The sequence below is a fragment of the Podarcis bocagei genome (genome assembly GCF_964188305.1).
Source record: "Podarcis bocagei genome assembly, chromosome: 2".
Taxonomy (NCBI): domain Eukaryota; kingdom Metazoa; phylum Chordata; class Lepidosauria; order Squamata; family Lacertidae; genus Podarcis; species Podarcis bocagei.
Genome location: NC_138126.1, coordinates 75,749,928 through 75,766,904, shown reverse-complemented (window position 1 = coordinate 75,766,904; position 16,977 = coordinate 75,749,928). Strand labels below are relative to the sequence as shown.

The 16,977-nt window shown below is 41.8% G+C and overlaps 1 protein-coding gene across 7 annotated transcripts in view; it reads left to right on the top strand.

The window, feature by feature from the left end:
* RAPGEF6 (Rap guanine nucleotide exchange factor 6) overlaps positions 1 to 16,977 on the top strand; it is a 139,235-nt gene that overhangs the window by 20,624 nt on the left and 101,634 nt on the right. For 6 of the 7 annotated variants that reach the window (XM_081185477.1, XM_081185473.1, XM_081185474.1 and 3 more), the window contains exons 2-5: positions 545 to 615; positions 1,087 to 1,143; positions 2,828 to 2,911; positions 16,408 to 16,477. In XM_081185477.1, the coding sequence (XP_081041603.1) occupies positions 545 to 615; positions 1,087 to 1,143; positions 2,828 to 2,911; positions 16,408 to 16,477 (282 nt within the window). Of the gene's footprint in view, positions 1 to 544; positions 616 to 1,086; positions 1,144 to 2,827; positions 2,912 to 16,177; positions 16,295 to 16,407; positions 16,478 to 16,977 lie in introns of those variants that run through there. The other variant, XM_081185478.1, reaches the window with a different exon arrangement.

Below are 16,977 nucleotides of genomic sequence, written 5' to 3'. Positions count from 1 at the left end.
TGAGCATGACTTTGTTTTATGAGTGGTGAAGCATTCCTGTGTTTGTTACATCCTTTGTATTCCTGTCTGCCATGTAACTAAAAGTTATTAAGCCAATGTTGATGCCACTGAATACATTTTTAAATTAAAAAAAATGAATTATATCCTTTAGAAAAAAATATTATAAGGTGGTTTACAATAATATGTAAATTAAACAAATTTCTGATGATTATGGCTTATCAGTGGCACACCCTGCCCACCTTTTTCCATCACTTGTAAACTTATCTTTCCCTTCATTCCTATAAACAGAGCCCTGTAGTAGAAGAGACCTTCAGGTACACAAAAACACTAAAAAATTTAGTCCAATATGTTTTGAACAGAAGTCTTTCTCAAAGGCACTCTTGAACAACCAGTTTCAATCTGGTGTCTGCATACTGTTGATAAAATTTTAGGTTTTCCTTCCCTCTTTATCCCTAGACTGGCACCCTGTCCATTACACTGTACTAACTAATGTACTACTCAAAATTCTGTTGCTGAATATAACATTTTATTTTATTCTTTTCAGGAATTAAATACTATCTACTACTATCTTCATGGAATGGACATACTGTCTCATCTCAGGGAGCATCAGTTAAGGTAAGAGCAGCTGGGCTAATGCAAAAGTGATTTTGGCTGTGCTAGTGAGAGCATTCTTTGCATTCAGGCTTGCAATACTTGACTGTTTTGAGGTAAGATTAATCTTTCTGATTTTGTAAGAAAAAAGCATGTATGCTCTGTTTTCTGCATGGAACCTTTTGTATGATGCATTATGAAATATAGTCTGACATGTTGTTAAAGTAAAAGACTACAAATCGTAATATGAAAATGATAATCACAATTTGTCCAGGGGTTCTAAATATTGTATTCATTCTTGGGGGATCTGGGTTTAAATCTCAGCACACCGAATTCTCTTAGCTTTAATTCCTCAATGATAAAGCAGGAATATTAATTTATTACCTTCTTGAGCACTGGTATTGCATAGAGGAGAACTGTATACAATTGATAGTGCACAATTATCCAAAATATGATAAGCATGCTTCATAATGATACTGAATTTCTTTTTCTCAGAATTATGACTTCCAGTGCACGTTACAAAAGGTACGATGGAAATCAAGTTTTGTTTTGGTAAGTGCACTTCACCATTACCTAAACTGAAAATTTAATACATCTAGGGCAGTTCAACATTTATTTAATTTCCTTAACACAGCTCATAAAACACATTCTTGTGCAATAGTCCCATATTTTTGCTGTGTACTCTATATAGTTTTGGGGTAAGTCATATGAAAACATTTCAGTACATCACATGTGCAGAGTTAGGGCATGAGATTTCAAGAGATTGCAATTGGCTCGGTGGAGCCCTGTCTTTTCCTCTCCATTTATCTCTGATCATGGATGTGTACACAGACAAAGCCATTAAAGGAAAAAGGAGGTGTGAGAGCACCTTGCGTTTCCACTCCACTCCTTTCTGCTTCATGCTTAGATAAAAGCAAGGTTGGTAGAAAGCTGTCTAGGGCTATGCTTCCTAGTAACACATACTTGCTAATAACACATATGTTCCCTTCTGCTGCTGGTGGTGGTGGTGGTGGGGTGGTGGGATGTGGTAGGGAAAAACAGGAGTGTACTGAGACTATGGAATTCTTCACACAGATGCTGTGCCTTCAGTCGACTGGACCATGTCCTATCTGATAGTCATTTAGTAAATTATAAATAGTAATACTCAACATTTATGTAGCACTTTCAAGTTTACATATACAGTGGTACAGTTGGCCTTGGTGAAGATTTGGCGTTTTCATCCCCAAAAAGTTTTTGATTTGAGTTTCCACTGAAATGAGGCTGCATTTTAATGTTGTACTTTAATCTTGTTTCTAAGTTGTATTTTAATCAATTGTTTTTATACTTTTTGTTAGCCGCTCTGAGCCCGGTCTTGGCTGGGGAGGGCAGGGTATAAATAAAATTTATTATTATTATTACTATTACTATTATTATTATTACTATTATTACCTCAGGTTACAGACACTTCAGGTTACAAACTCTGCTAACCCAGAAATTGTACCTTGAGTTAAGAACTTTGCTTCAGGATGAGAACAGAAATCGCGCGGCAACGGTGTGGCAGCAGCGGGAGGCCCCATTAGCTAAAGTGGTGCTTCAGGTTAAGAACAGTTTCAGGTTTAGAACGGACCTCCAGAACGAATTAAGTTCTTAACCTGAGGTACCACTGTACTTTCAATGCATTATAATCCTTACAGCAAATCTGTAAGCTAAATCAGAAATGTTATCCCCCATATTTCAAATTCTGAGGCCTAGAGGCTTAGAGGGAGTGGTTTGTCTAATGCTGCCTATTGATTTAATAGCAGATACAACATCTGAACCAGACACTTCTGATTCATACTTGGTTTTGTAGCCAATTTGCTACACCACCTTTCTACCCTTTCTTTAAGAGCTGCCCGGAAGACCCAACTGTAACCTTAGCTGTCACCAGAAGGTTCAGAACCAAATCCTTTTTATTTGTATACTGTTTCTTTGGCTCAAGCAAGTTACGAATTCAAAGGAATTACACTACTCTCAAAATTATTTACCTTCTGTGACTTGTCCCCAAAAAGAAACTGACACCTTGGGACAGAGCTCCCACGTTTAAAGAGCTTCACCACTTGTTATATATTTGAGAGGCTCTCCTTTTCATGTTTGAAATTTGCCCTGATAGGGCAGTGAATGGCGAAAGACATGCTTTTAAAGCTTTGATTATATGTTTTAGATATATAGTGCACTTCACACTGATAGGATGTAGCTAATACTTGTTCCTTTTCTTTAGCTCAGACACTATTGCAAGATGCTGGTATATTCTTCTTTCTGGATCTGTGCTTATGAAGGACTCCATGTTTTTGCCACCTTGCAGGTATGTAAGAAGTTAGCATCTTCTTTAGTACAGAGGGGGAAACCCATAAAACTGGATGCCTAGTTAAATACATACTTTATAACACTAGATTTTCAAGTATGTAGTACCTAATTTTGATAAGCTATATGGTAAATCTTTCATTCTCCTATTCAGATATTGTTTCTGAACTTGGATAATTGGCATAAACTCTACATTTTCCTCCAGTTTCTCTTCCTGCTTGGTCCATCCATCTTTAAATTTTCCCCAAGGATAACTGCCAAGAGTACTCATTGTTAACTCCTTTTCTGCCTTTAAAGTCAGACATGGGGAGTCTGAATGGGAGCTATTGTTTGTTACCAGCAAGCTCTGTGCATGGCTCCCTGTTTCCTTTGTGTTAAAGGTAAGCATAAATCCCTTGCATAGTTTGACATGTTAGCCGCCATTCATGCCTTTTTCTCTTGAGAAGTGTGTATGGCACTTACTCTGCCTGAGTAGAAAATGTAAAGCAGGGCTCCTAGTTTATAGCCCACCCACCCACCCACCAGTCCTATAATGTCTTAGACAAGATGAATGAATACACATTCAAAATAATTGATTTAGGTTTCCTTGATAGCATTAATCTTTGGAAGTGATAATTGTGTTTGCTTATGAACATTGAAGTAAATGATTATTAAAGGTAAAGGTATCCCTGCCCGTACGGGCCAGTCGTGTCCAACTCTGGGGTTGCGCGCCCATCTCGCTTAAGAGGCCGGGGGCCAGCGCTGTCCGAAGACACTTCCGGGTCACGTGGCCAGCGTGACAAGGTGCATCTGGCGAGCCAGCGCAGCACACGGAAATGCTGTTTACCTTCCCGCTAGTAAGCAGTCCCTATTTATCTACTTGCACCCGGGGGTGCTTTCGAACTGCTAGGTTGGCAGGCGCTGGGACCGAGCAACGGGAACACACCCCGCCGCGGGGATTCGAACCACCGACCTGACGATCGGCAAGTCCTAGGCACTGAGGTTTTACCCACAGCGCCACCCGCGTCCTAAATGATTATTAGCTTCTGCCTATTAGGGAATATGAATTTATCCTGCCTATATAGCATGAATTGCACCACATTTTTTATCCTTTATCACAAGGCAGATAGTAGTAGAGCTGTTCTGATGCAGTAGCACCCAGGCTGTGTTGAACTGTCCACAAGAGTTTTTCAGGTAGCTGCTTTTTGTAGCAATTAAATTATTGCATAAAAATTCATTGAGTCAGCAAACCACGTTGCATCATCTTAAAATTCTAAATAGAGTGAACAAAAACACAGTATAGCATGTGCCTCAAACTGGGTTATACCTCCCAGCCGCCTTTTTGCTCCCCAGCTGTTCTAGATGGGGCATTACAAAAAGAGGTGCCCCTTCAGGTAACAGTTTCCCAAGCTCTTTAAGGCTTTATATTAAACTAACACCTTGAAATTTGGCTCAGTGATCTACTGACAGATCTTTAAAAGCTAGTGGCACATGATTGTGTGCACAAAAGCCTATCGACACTCTGGTTGCTGCATTTTGTCCCTGGTGCACTTTTTGAACAGTCTTCAAGAGCAGACCCAGGCAGAGTGAATTGCAGTAGTCTAGCCATGAGATTATTAGAGCACGGATAACCATGACTTGGCTTGGTCCAGGAATGGTGGTAGATAGCAAACCATCTGTTGCTGAAAAAAGGCTCTCCACATCATCCATGCCACTTTGGCCTTAAGTGACAGTAGAATACCACATTCTGTATACTTTGACCCACTGTCTCTCAGAAACTAGCCCTATAGATAGGAGTGAAACCACCAAAATCATGCCCTCAACCCCTAAACCACAGGGCCTGCCCATATCATGGCTGATGAAATGAAAAGCTGCCAAGGAAGCAAGGAGAAGCAAAAGGGTTGCACATAGGTAAATGAAAGTAATTACAGTACTAAAATAAGGCCTGAAGCCCAATTGAAACGGGTCAAGATAATCAGCTTCCACCAAGCACTCTTAATTGCATGGCCACCACTCTCTGTAATTATTCTCTGTAATAATTGTGAGGGTCCTCTTACTGGCCAGTCTTCTGGGTCCAGCATGTCCTTCAATGTAGCTGATACCACTTCCTCCCACAGTGAAGAATTAACTCTCCCTGGACTCACCCAGTCAGTCTTCTGCTAGATGCACAAACCAAGAAGGGCAAGGGGTTGAGATCACAGGTGAACGCTTTCAGGCATTTTGTCTACATTTTGGTGCCTCTGCTCACCCAAAAGAGGCCAGATAAGAACATAAGAACAGTCTGCTGGATCAGGCCAGTGGCTCATCCAGTTTAGCATCCTGTTCTCACATTGGCCAACCCTCCAGACTGAGCAGGATTCAATGCAGCATTCAGAGCTGCGGTTGGAAAGGAAAATGAGAAAAACTCACTGTACCGTAAGTTATTTCCAGTTTTATATAGGGCTCTTTGGATCCTGGCATTTGCTTCTGTAGCAGATAATAGATATTGCTGCTCCTAGACCTAGAGTGAAACTTGCCTTACATTTAATGGGTGACTGTACTGAGGAAGGTTATTCTTTGAAGAAACCCAATAAAGATACCTAACAGATGGTTCTTGGAATTGCGGTGTGAAAAGGAAGTGGGTCGGTTCATTTTCAACCAGACTGTACTTGAACATAATAGTTTTAAGGAGCTATCGTGGCAAGGGCAGCACTGTATACTCGAACAAAGGTTGTTCATTGATACCTAAAATTCTTAGTATCCTGGATTTGTTGAATTTGTTCTGTGGTGTTTGTATTGTTCTTTCTTTTGACACATCTATCTGAACATAAAATAAGTGTGTTCATACAAACCTAGCTTGTGGTGGAATAGTGTTTACTTTTAACACTTCAGTATACTGTGTGGCAAGCATTGAAGAATTTATTCATAGTATGTTCATGTAAGCACATTTTCTACTTTATTATGCTAAATAGCCAACACTACTAAATGAGATGCTGCTGTTGCCATTTGTTGCCAGCATGACAGCTTCACCCATAATTGTGGGAGCATTTCAGATATATCCTATGTATTCTTTTCTGCACTAGTTCTTTTCCTGTAAAGGAGTTGCATAAGTATCTTCCCACTTTATCTGGAAGCTTTTAGTGAAGCATAATTTCCCCCCACGTGTGTAGGTGTTCACTTTCAGGCAAATGTACCTTAGAGCCTGGATTTTTGCTAAAGTGGAGGATACCCATTTTCTTGTGTTCTTTTCTTTAATAGCACTTTCCCCCATTTCATTTTGAACATTGTTTACAGACTTTCTAGTTCTGTAAATAATGTGATGCTTTTATCTCACTGATTGCCACTAAATGTGGAGAAATAAAAGTTTTTATATTTCACTCCAGGGACACCGCATGTGAAGTATGCTGCTAACCTATTGATTATGTGGTTCTGATATCCCTTTATAATTCCACTATCACTATAAAACTTAAATAAAACTTTTCTCTTGGTGTTCTAGTAGAGTAGCAGGGCAGGATATTGGGCTTCAGGCATTGGATAAACAGGCAGATCCATATTTAAAAGATAAAAAACAAATTTATTAATATTAGATTCGATATATGGCTATGTTCCAACAGTTAGTTTACCGTATTTTTCGCTCTATTGGACGCACCGGACCACAGGACGCACCTAGTTTTTAGAGGTGGAAATCAAGGAAAAAAATATTATCCCCCCCCCAGCCCCAAAGAGCAATGGACAGGCTACATGCAGCCTGTCCACTTCTCCCAGAGCTTCTCGGGGCTGCGGGGGAAGCCCGGGTCCCCCCCCCAGCCCCAAAGAGCAAAGAAGCCAAGACAGTGCGCGGGATCCATAGCCGCGCAACCTCTCCAGCCAGGAGCTAAACCTCTCCAGTGCAGCTAAAGAAGACAAGGCAGCAAGCGTGATCCATCCCGCTCACTGCCTTGGCTTCTTCTTTAGCCTTGCACAGCATCTTTAGTCTTGCGCAACGGGATGGATTGCGCCCGCTGTCCACCGGGGCTGGACTAGATGACTCCTGGGGTTCCCTTCCAACCCTGCAATTCTATGACCTCGGAAGGTGTTTGGGGTCTCCACCACTGGAGGCTTTTAAGCAGCGGTTGGGGGACCATCTGCCTGGCGTTCTTTAGCTGTGATTCCTACATTGTGAGGGGGCTGGGCTAGATGACCCTTGGGTGCCCCTCCCAACTCTATACAGTCCTACAGTTCTGTGGCAGGAGATCCACAGCCACTTCACACAATGCCCACCCCCAATTTTCATCTGAGAGACATGTGTCTCTCAGTACCCCCCCTACCTGCCACACTTCCCCCACCCCACTTAAGCTGAGGGAATTCCTGCCCAGAGAATCTCCCAGCAATCAAGGAGGAGGAATCCGCTGCAGCCTCCAGCAGCGGAGGATCCATGGTCCCCTTCCTTCTCTCCTCCGTAGTTGCTTTGAAGCAGGAAAGTGGGAGAGGAGCTGCTTACACGAGTGTAAGCTGCTCCCCTCCCACTTTGCTGCTTCAAAGCAATCACGGAGGAGGGAATCCGCTGAAGCCTCCAGCAGCGGAAGATCCATGGTCCCCTTCCTTCCCTCCTCCGTGGTTGCTTTGAAGGAGGAAAGTGGGAGAGGAGCTGCTTACACGAGTGTAAGCTGCTCCCCTCCCACTTTGCTGCTTCAAAGGGAGCCCGGGAGGAGGGAATCTGCTGCAGCCTCAAGCAGCGAAGAGGATCCATGGGTCCCCTCTTTCCCTCCTCCGTGGTTGCTTTGAAGCAGGAAAGTGGGAGAGGAGCTGCTTACACGAGTGTAAACTGCCCCCCTCCCACTTTCCTGCTTCAAAGCAATTACGGAGGAGGAATCCGCTGAAGCCTCCAGCAGCGGAGGATCCATGGTCCCCTTCCTTCCCTCCTCCGTAGTTGCTTTGAAGGAGGAAAGTGGGAGAGGAGCTGCTTACACGAGTGTAAGCTGCTCCCCTCCCACTTTGCTGCTTCAAAGGGAGCCCGGGAGGAGGAAATCTGCTGCAGCCTCGAGCAGCGAAGAGGATCCATGGGTCCCCTCTTTCCCTCCTCCGTGGTTGCTTTGAAGCAGGAAAGTGGGAGAGGAGCTGCTTACACGAGTGTAAGCTGCTCCCCTCCCACTTTCCTGCTTCAAAGCAATTACGGAGGAGGAATCCGCTGCTGCTGGAAGGAATCCGCTGCAGCCTCCAGCAGCGGAGGATCCATGGTCCCCTTCCTTCCCTCCTCCGTAGTTGCTTTGAAGGAGGAAAGTGGGAGAGGAGCTGCTTACACGAGTGTAAGCTGCTCCCCTCCCACTTTGCTGCTTCAAAGGGAGCCCGGGAGGAGGGAATCTGCTGCAGCCTCGAGCAGCGAAGAGGATCCATGGGTCCCCTCTTTCCCTCCTCCGTGGTTGCTTTGAAGCAGGAAAGTGGGAGAGGAGCTGCTTACACGAGTGTAAGCTGCTCCCCTCCCACATTGCCGCTTCAAAGGGAGCCCGGGAGGAGGGAATCTGCTGCAGCTTCCCCCAACTCCCATGGAAGCCGCACGCTCTTTAAAGGGGCTGTGCGGCTTCTCCTGGCTTTTCTGGGAGGTGGGGGGATTCCCCCACCTCGTAGAAAAGCCCGCAGGAGCCGCGCAGCCTTTAAAGAGGGTGCCGCTCTTGGGGGCTTTTCCCCCAGGAGGGAGAAGGGACTGCTGCAGCCAGTCAGTCCCGTCTCCCTCCTAGAGAAAAGCCCGCAAGAGCGCACGAAGCTTGTGTGCGGCTCTTGAGGGCTTTTCCCGTCTGCCTCCCCCCTGCATTCGCTCCATAGGACGCACACACATTTTCCCTTGCTTTTTAGGAGGGAAAAAGTGCGTCCTATGGTGCGAAAAATATGGTACATTAAATGTGTACTGTAACTTTAAGGATGTTAGGTCCATAACTAAGGCTGCAGTCCAAAACCTTGGCCAGTAATGATGGCATTTGCAGCAAACAGGGTGTGGGGTGCAGAGGAAAAAAATTGGGCTTTGCTGTAGGCAGGGACAGAGTTCTCTGCAATATTCACTGGACAGCTTAGAAGATTTCAGACAGGTTTAGTCCAGTGCCATAGCATGGGAGGCTTGGGGTGCCATGGCCCATGGCATGTATTTTTGAGGGGGTGTGATCAGGTGCCCCCACAATGGGCTCACTCATCGGAGCCTGGTCCTGGCGTACAAGGGAGCTGCAGGGACAATTTCCTCATGCAACAGTCCAACGCCACTAGCTGCAGATCCACTCCCAGGTCAAGCCTGACCCAGGGGCAGAGAGAGGCTGCGGAGCACGAGGCACCTGGCTGTGGCAGGCCCCATCCTTCTCGAGGGTGTGCCCCATGCACCCGCCTTGGGCACCGTTAGCTTACTCCCTGCCACCGGTTCAGACTCGAGGAAGGCTTGGCAATTCCCTAAGGAGGATTTGGAGCACCTTTCCTCCCCAATGCTGTCCCTAGCTATTTTAGTTAAGGTCACTCGTAAGTGGTGCAACAACCTCCTCCAGTGGATCAGAGCCTACCCCCGAGTTGGGAGCTCTGTTATTTGATCCTCGGATCTGCACTTTTTTAACCAGGATAAAATAGTGCTTAGAACTGATGCGTCATTCTTGCTCAAGGTAAACTTGTTTTTTTGCAAAAGGAGGTATGTGTGCACAAATGGAGGGCACTCCATATTTTTATTTGGATAGGGTTGTGTCTGTAAGGAATTTGGATGCCTGCTTTATATGATTTTGGGAGAAGATCTTTAGTGAGAAGGTGACAGCATCCACACTGTCTTAGTGGCTGAGGAGGTATGTAGTTCTTGTGTATCAGTCTCTTGAAAATCTCCTTGGGCCCATTTGGGGGTAGCATTGGTTTTTATATACAAAGGTCTTGGAATGTTCTCTGGGAGCCACAGGAAAAAGGGATGTTCCAATCGGCAGGCGTGAAAAAGCCATTGCACACAGTTGCTTTTCAACTTCAATTTCTCTCTGTCTTATAATGAGTTTCCTTATTGGTCCAAAAATTCTGAGGTAGTAATTCTTTCCATGTGTGTTTGTTCTTCAAATAGAACAGAGATGCTTGGTTTTTTTTCTTGTGAATCTCTCTTTCAGTAGTAAATTAAATATTTAGTATTTCATATTTACTATAAATAGTCACGTCTTCTTCTTTTTTTACACACCCAGCCACCTCACAAATAGTAATTGTTGAAATGAGGGAGCAAGGAATTATTTGTTGGAAATGTCTGGTTTGCTTGAAGAGTGTGTTTTCATTTTTTGAGGAAAGTTATGATATCTAATGTATATCTTGTGGATTTCACATTTTCATATGGGAATGCAGGCATTAGTCTGGGAGTTAGGAAATCATATGCAGGAATGCTTCCTTGTGGCATTCACAGTCCTACTGAAAATACTGCACCCAGCAGAATCACATTCATAAGGGAAAGCTGAATGTGGGAAAATGTAGGATTAGCAGTCTGAGACCTGCCAAAGGTGCTTATCAGTTTTATTTCCCAATCCATTAATCAGCTAAGTTAGAATGCTGTGTTCTGAATTTATTTGCGTATTCCAGTTTATACGGTTTGTGAAATTGGCTGGGAATCGTTTCTATTGTATATTGTTTTACTATTGGAGTAGCAGATTATAAATGAAAAATGATGTGGTTTTATTAAATTATGTGGTTCAGAAGGACTTCCTGATCATTTTCTATTGTAGCTTGGCATTTTTTTTTAAAAAAAAAAACTTGAGTTTTGTAATTCTGGCATGAGTACTTGTATTCTGGGATATACAAATATAGAAGGAATAGCTGTTGCATAACAATGCATGGCAGGAACTGGAGTTTTAGTGAGAAGATGGATGTAATCTGAGTAATAAACATTTTGTGAATTCCTTCTCAGTGATTTAACTGCATGTGGTGGATTCAATTGTTCTCTGGTGCTTTTTTCTTGTTTTTATCTGTTATTTAAAGCAAACTTAATGTTGTTTAATTGAAATAAATTACAGCTTTTATTATTTTGTTCCAAGCAACCGCTAAGTCAAAAGATAAAACTGTAGTTGTTAATAGAATTGCTGAGCATTACTCTGTGCTCGTAGCTTAGAAGTCCACAGAACTCCCAACCTGCTGTTTGAGACCTTCTAAGTTCACAAAGATTGTGATGAAGCACAGACCAGTTTTTCCCTTTAAAAATGAGTCCTACAGACAAAAGTTTATTTTTATATACTGTACTGGTTTGAATTGTCCGGCCATGCCATTGGATTCAGGTATCTTGTAGTATTTTAAGAGTCCAATATAATCCTTCTGTGCTGGTTGTGACAAGAAATATGCTTTTGAAAACCAATCTTGTCAAAAGAACTGGAGTGCCTCTGTTAATATTATTTATACTGTATAGCAACAACAAAAAATCGATTGGCTCTCTAAGTCAAAATAAACAAAATTAAAAACATACAAACAACAAAAACTGCCATAAGATGAAATGCATCATTAGAACAGAATAATATAAGATCAGGAATGAACAGAGAATCTAAAATTAAGAATTGGTGAAACTAAAGCAGTTATGTTTAGCAATATTTTAAAGGCTGCTTCAGACTGTTCAGTCTCTGTAGAGCCTCACCACATGTTTGATGCTCCACACTCAACTTGTAGCTGCTTGACTTCATGGAGGCTCACTGAGAGTGGACTGCTTCAGCTAAGTTCCTTCCCTTGCCTCTTTTACCCTGTCATTGAGATACATTGTAATTTTTTGCCACCATTTACCACACTTCCTAAGACTACCTTCCTGTGAAAGGTAGTTCAGGCACAGAAAGCTGCCTTATATAGTGAAAACAGATGCAAATAATTCATTTTCTGCAATCTCGTTTTGACTTCCTTGCCATCCAGTGGTCCTGTTGACTCTCTTAGTTGATTTCCCAAACCTAGATCTACATGGAAATGTAGGATGTGATCTACTAAGTGCTGATTTTATGGAACTTCCTTATGGGCATTACTTGTAGATCTCCTATAGTTGTCACTTATGTGAAGCCTAAGCCTTTTGAAGGGGTAAATATTGGAATATGGAGGCTTTTGTCTTTTGCTTCTTGTAGGAACAGTAAAATGTTTGCACTATAGATAGATACTGCAGTTTTTCTTCAAGGTCATAAAAATTATAATAACTCTCAGGTATGAAACCTTTTCTGCAATCTAATAATGAAAGGCCTAAAAAAAGAGAGATTTCTTAAGATGTATGTAGCACCACAGAGACTGGGGATAAGAAACAGATTTCCTCAAGCACAAGAAAAGGAACTTGTTGGCAGGGCATGGAGGGCAGCAGGGGAAGAAAAAATGTTTAAGCTTAACAAATACATCCTGCTTAGTGTGTCAGCATGCATGCAATATTTTTTCTTCCACATACATATGCGTGAGCATTTCTCTTGAAGTAGAAGAAAGGTTAAAGCGTCAGGGGAACAAAGCACAATAATGCACTGAAGCAAGAGCATGTACTAATTGAAAAAGGTTCTATGATAATAGAAAGCTTTGCTCATGTTAGTATAGTAACTTTTGGATGCCTTAGCAGATTGCTCCCAATGATCATTTTTTAAATTGCAAACACCAGACTGAGCTGTAATATTCAAACAAGAAGGCACTGATATTTTTTTGAAGGTTGAAATTGTTCAGTAGAGCTGAGGATGCTATCTCTGGGTCAGTATTGTCTACACTGACTGACAGGGACCTTCAGTGGGTTCAGTTGAGGTTTTTGTCATCCATACTGCAGTTAGATGATTGTTGGAGTATTTCCAATGAAATTAATGGACTCAAGTTACTTGTCCACTGATGTCATTGGGTCTACTCAGAGTATGACTATCATTGAACATTCTACAGTGGTGCCTCGCAAGACGAAATTAATCTGTTCCGCGAGTCTCTTCGTCTTGCGGTTTTTTCGTCTTGCGAAGCACGGCTATTAGCGGCTTAGCAGCTATTAACGGCTTAGCGGCTATTAGCGGCTTTAAGAAAAAGGAAACAAACTCGCAAGAACTCGCAAGACGTTTCGTCTTGCGAAGCAAGCCCATAGGGAAATTCGTCTTGTGGAACGACTCAAAAAACGGAAAACTCTTTCGTCTTGCGCGTTTTTCGTCTTGCGAGGCATTCGTCTTGCGAGGTACCACTGTATATGTACCAGCCCTCATTGAAACACTTTTAATGCAAACCCCTCACAAGTAGATGATAAAATGTTTTAATAACCGTTAATGTCATATATATTACTATTTCTGATAATTTCAGAAAATATGCTTCTAGAATATATATCCTATTATTTGATTCATTAAATCTGTACATCATCCAATTTGAAACATATTTCTTGTTTAGTCCAGTATGAGACAAAGCTTTAACAAGGCTGCCTTTTCAGTGGTAGCCACTGAGCTATGGCACTCCCCCCCCCCCGCAATATTATATAGGTTTTAACAGCAAGTCAAGACTCTTTGCACTGGTTTTTGGTGAGATGGGGCATTTTTACTTATCCCACTTGTTGCTGCTTATGTGTGCTGCTGCTTTGCTATATTTTACTGTGGTTTTTAAGTATTGCATTTTATATACTGCAAAATTTTTGTAAACCTGAATTGTTCAGTAGAAGCTTGTTAATGGAAGGTTTGCAATACATGTTTCCTTAAAAGTAAGTTTCACAGAGTTCAGAGTAGCTTGATCCCAAGAATTGCCAGGTGGGGGATGCTGAACTTTTTCCATTCCTGCCTGCTCTGTTCTGTAACCCTTGCCTTGGCAACAAGAGGTAGTGTATGGTATAGTATAACCTGGGAATTGCCTACTTGCCTCTGTAATGCACAGCCTTGGCACCCAAGCTGGTTTTTTATTTCTATCTCCTAGCCAGACACCAACACTAGAAGAAATCTGGAAAAACAGGGTGGAGTTATCCTTCTGCAGAGATTAATTTGTGTTTGTAAAAAGGATTAAGTACACTACTGCCCCTGCATATGAGTAATCCAGAAGGCATTGAGTTTTGCTAGTATAAAATGTAGTTCTGTGTCCTGTCACCATTTCAACTTTTGGAGATCCCCACTCTGACCCGCTTATTTCAATATAAATCTCACTTCCTGTGCTTTGTTACAAAGAGGTGCATTTAGTCATATTTATAAGTTTTGTACAGTTAACACATTTGAGGGCTCTGTGTTCTGTGATAGATTATTAAAAAGAGATTTGACAGTTCTAATTACAATGCTCTTGCCTCCTACTGATCATGATCATAATTCGTTATCACGATGACTCTTAGTATTAAAACTTATCATTTTGAAAGAACTGAGGCATTCTTAGAATAACTTCAGGAAACATCTGTTCTTGATGAATCACATCTGTCTTTCCTGGCAATTTTTTTAAATAAAAAATTATTCTGGAGTTTAAACTGTTTCCCTGCATGGAGACTTGATCACACCCATTTTCATACTATCTGAGTATATATGTTGTGTGTTGGCTACACAACACTATTTTAAAGAAAAAAGGCCTGAATAAGAGATCTTAGTTGAACTTGAAATATTTAGGAACTAATAAGATTTTCTTAATAACTCACAAAGTTCTGTAATACGCATAATAATCAAACAATTATGCATTCTCACTACCCTGATATTGAAACGTCAAATGATTAATTGGGTATTTTCAATTAAATAAATAATGAAAATTTCAAGAAAAGGAAGGGAATTGCAGCAAACAAAATATTTAAATCTTCGCTGTTTAACTTAGGTCTTTGACGCTTACCTGGTTTCCTTGTGCTGTATTTCACACATTTTTGGAGATGTGGTTAAATGTTTGCTCTCAATTTCATCATCAATAAGGAGACCAAATCTAGTTCCATGTGATTCAAGTGATCACATAGAGCAAGCTGTTGATTGTGGTATTTTGATTATTGTAGATGAAAGCCAGTTTGACAAATCCATGCAAATAATTACTTGTGTTTTATGAGAAGAAAATAAACACTGTATCAGCAGGGATCATAAAGAGAAACATAATATGCCAGGAAACCTTCACACATTCAAATGTAGCTTTAAGTCTTTCACACCTCCCTCAGCTGGGGGATAACTAACAAAATTTCCTAAGGACACTTCTGTTTTTTCTGTCCAACTAGAGAATTTCCCCTTGCTCTAAGATGTTCTGCTGTGTTTAGTAGCGACCACAATGTTTATCATACCATATAGGCAGTTATTCCAGTTCTTTGGCTCCTTGCATGGACTGGAGCTGTACTCCATAAACAGCTCGTTGTTGTTTGCTGTTGTTGTTTGTTGTTGTTGTTGTTGTTGTTGTTGTTGTTGTTGTTGTTGTTGTTGTCACAGTCGTGTCATGTCTTGTGTGGGTGTTAGGTTCTAGTGGTGGTGATGATGGGGAGCGGTTAGTGCATAAAGCCAAAATTGTGTCAAAAACCACTCCAAGGAACAGCTACTGTGCAAACAATCTTACTTTTGGGCACAAGAGTTTCCCAGAACAGTAAGCAAGGCAGAGAGTTAAAAAGTGTTTTCCGTTGCAGGAAAACCTGGTGTGCAAAGAACTGTTTAGCTCTCTGCCTTGCGTTTGTGTGATATCAGCTGGTTTGCCACCAAGCACAGAAAGCTGTGACCCTACAAGTTAAATGCGCAGCAGCTGCGATCCTACTGTGTTTCCATGTACAGTGGTACCTCGGGTTAAGTACTTAATTTGTTCCGGAGGTCCGTTCTTAACCTGAGACTGTTCTTAACCCAAAGCACCACTTTAGCTAATGGGGCCCCCTCTGCTGCTGCGCTGCTGGAGTATGATTTCTGTTCTCATCCTGAAGCAAAGTTCTTAACCCGAGGTACTATTTCTGGGTTAGCGGAGTCTGTAACCTGAAGCGTATGTAACCTGAAGTATATGTAACCCGAGGTACCATTGTATGGACCACTTGATAGCTTTAGATCTTGAAGTGGGTTACAGTAGCTACACTTGCATTATAGATATACCCACAATAAGAGCAATAAAAACAATGTAAAATTATTTACATTAAAAATACATGAACAGTATCCATAATAACCATATCAGGAAAGTCGCAAAGCATTACAAGGCAGAAAAATGTAGACTCCCTAACCAACATAAAACACACTGTTCATGTAGCCCTCCATCCAACCACACTCTCACTATCTGTTCCCATAACCACTATGATCATTCACTCCTTCATATGGTACCTCTAGCAAGCAGCCATTCATGGGCAAACTACTCACTCTCAACATAATTACAACCCACATACCAAGGATTGCTGCCAAGCATATACATATAAGAGTGTCTTTCCATCACTGAAGAACTAATGGACTTATGCCCCACAGGATCGTCAATACTCTTCTCACATCTTTCACTTGGGAGTGGCTCAGTTCTATGCCACAACAATCTCTGATGGTTGAACAAGCTGCATAATGTGATGGTGCATCAAAAACACATATTGCCCCTTTAATAGGCATGTGAAATACAATCAAAGGTACTGTTTCACAGTGTGCTGTTACTAGTATTCCTATAATTCATCCCTACTCTGTTTGATTTTGTGGTTTACTATTAATGTGTAATAATACTTTCCTTCTTTTTTCTTCTCAGCTTTGGCAAGCAGTCTGGAGGAAAACGAGGTTGCGAGTGTATTGTATTGGAGCCTTCTGAAATGATTGTGGTAAGGATAGACTTTTAAAAACCAGTGTGCATAGTCCCCCTTGAAATAGTCATGTTCACTTTGGCTGCAGTTCTAGAGAATTCTATCACAAATCTTACCATGGCTACCATCAATGAGTGGTGTGCTAGTGCATATTGCTGAAGCACTCCTGCCTTGCTCTGCATTTTCCAGAAACAGGAGCAACAAACCCATGAGTCTTGACTTAGTCTGTGGGGTGTTCCTCTCCTGGCTATGGTAATAAACCAAGGTTTGTTCTTGGCTTACTGGTGGCAGCTTGTTTGGCAGAAACAAACTAGGAGTGCTAGTTCGTTGCTGCCAGCACCAAGAAGGAGAAAGTGAAATGGGAGTAATTTAATAGTGTGCACTTAGCACACTGCTCATTCATGGTAACCCAAGATTTATGGCTTACTGTGACGTATGATCTGAGTGACTGTTATCTTCTTAATGAATGCTTCCCTGTCATTATGGATACCATGCTCAATATGTCTCAGCTAAATTGT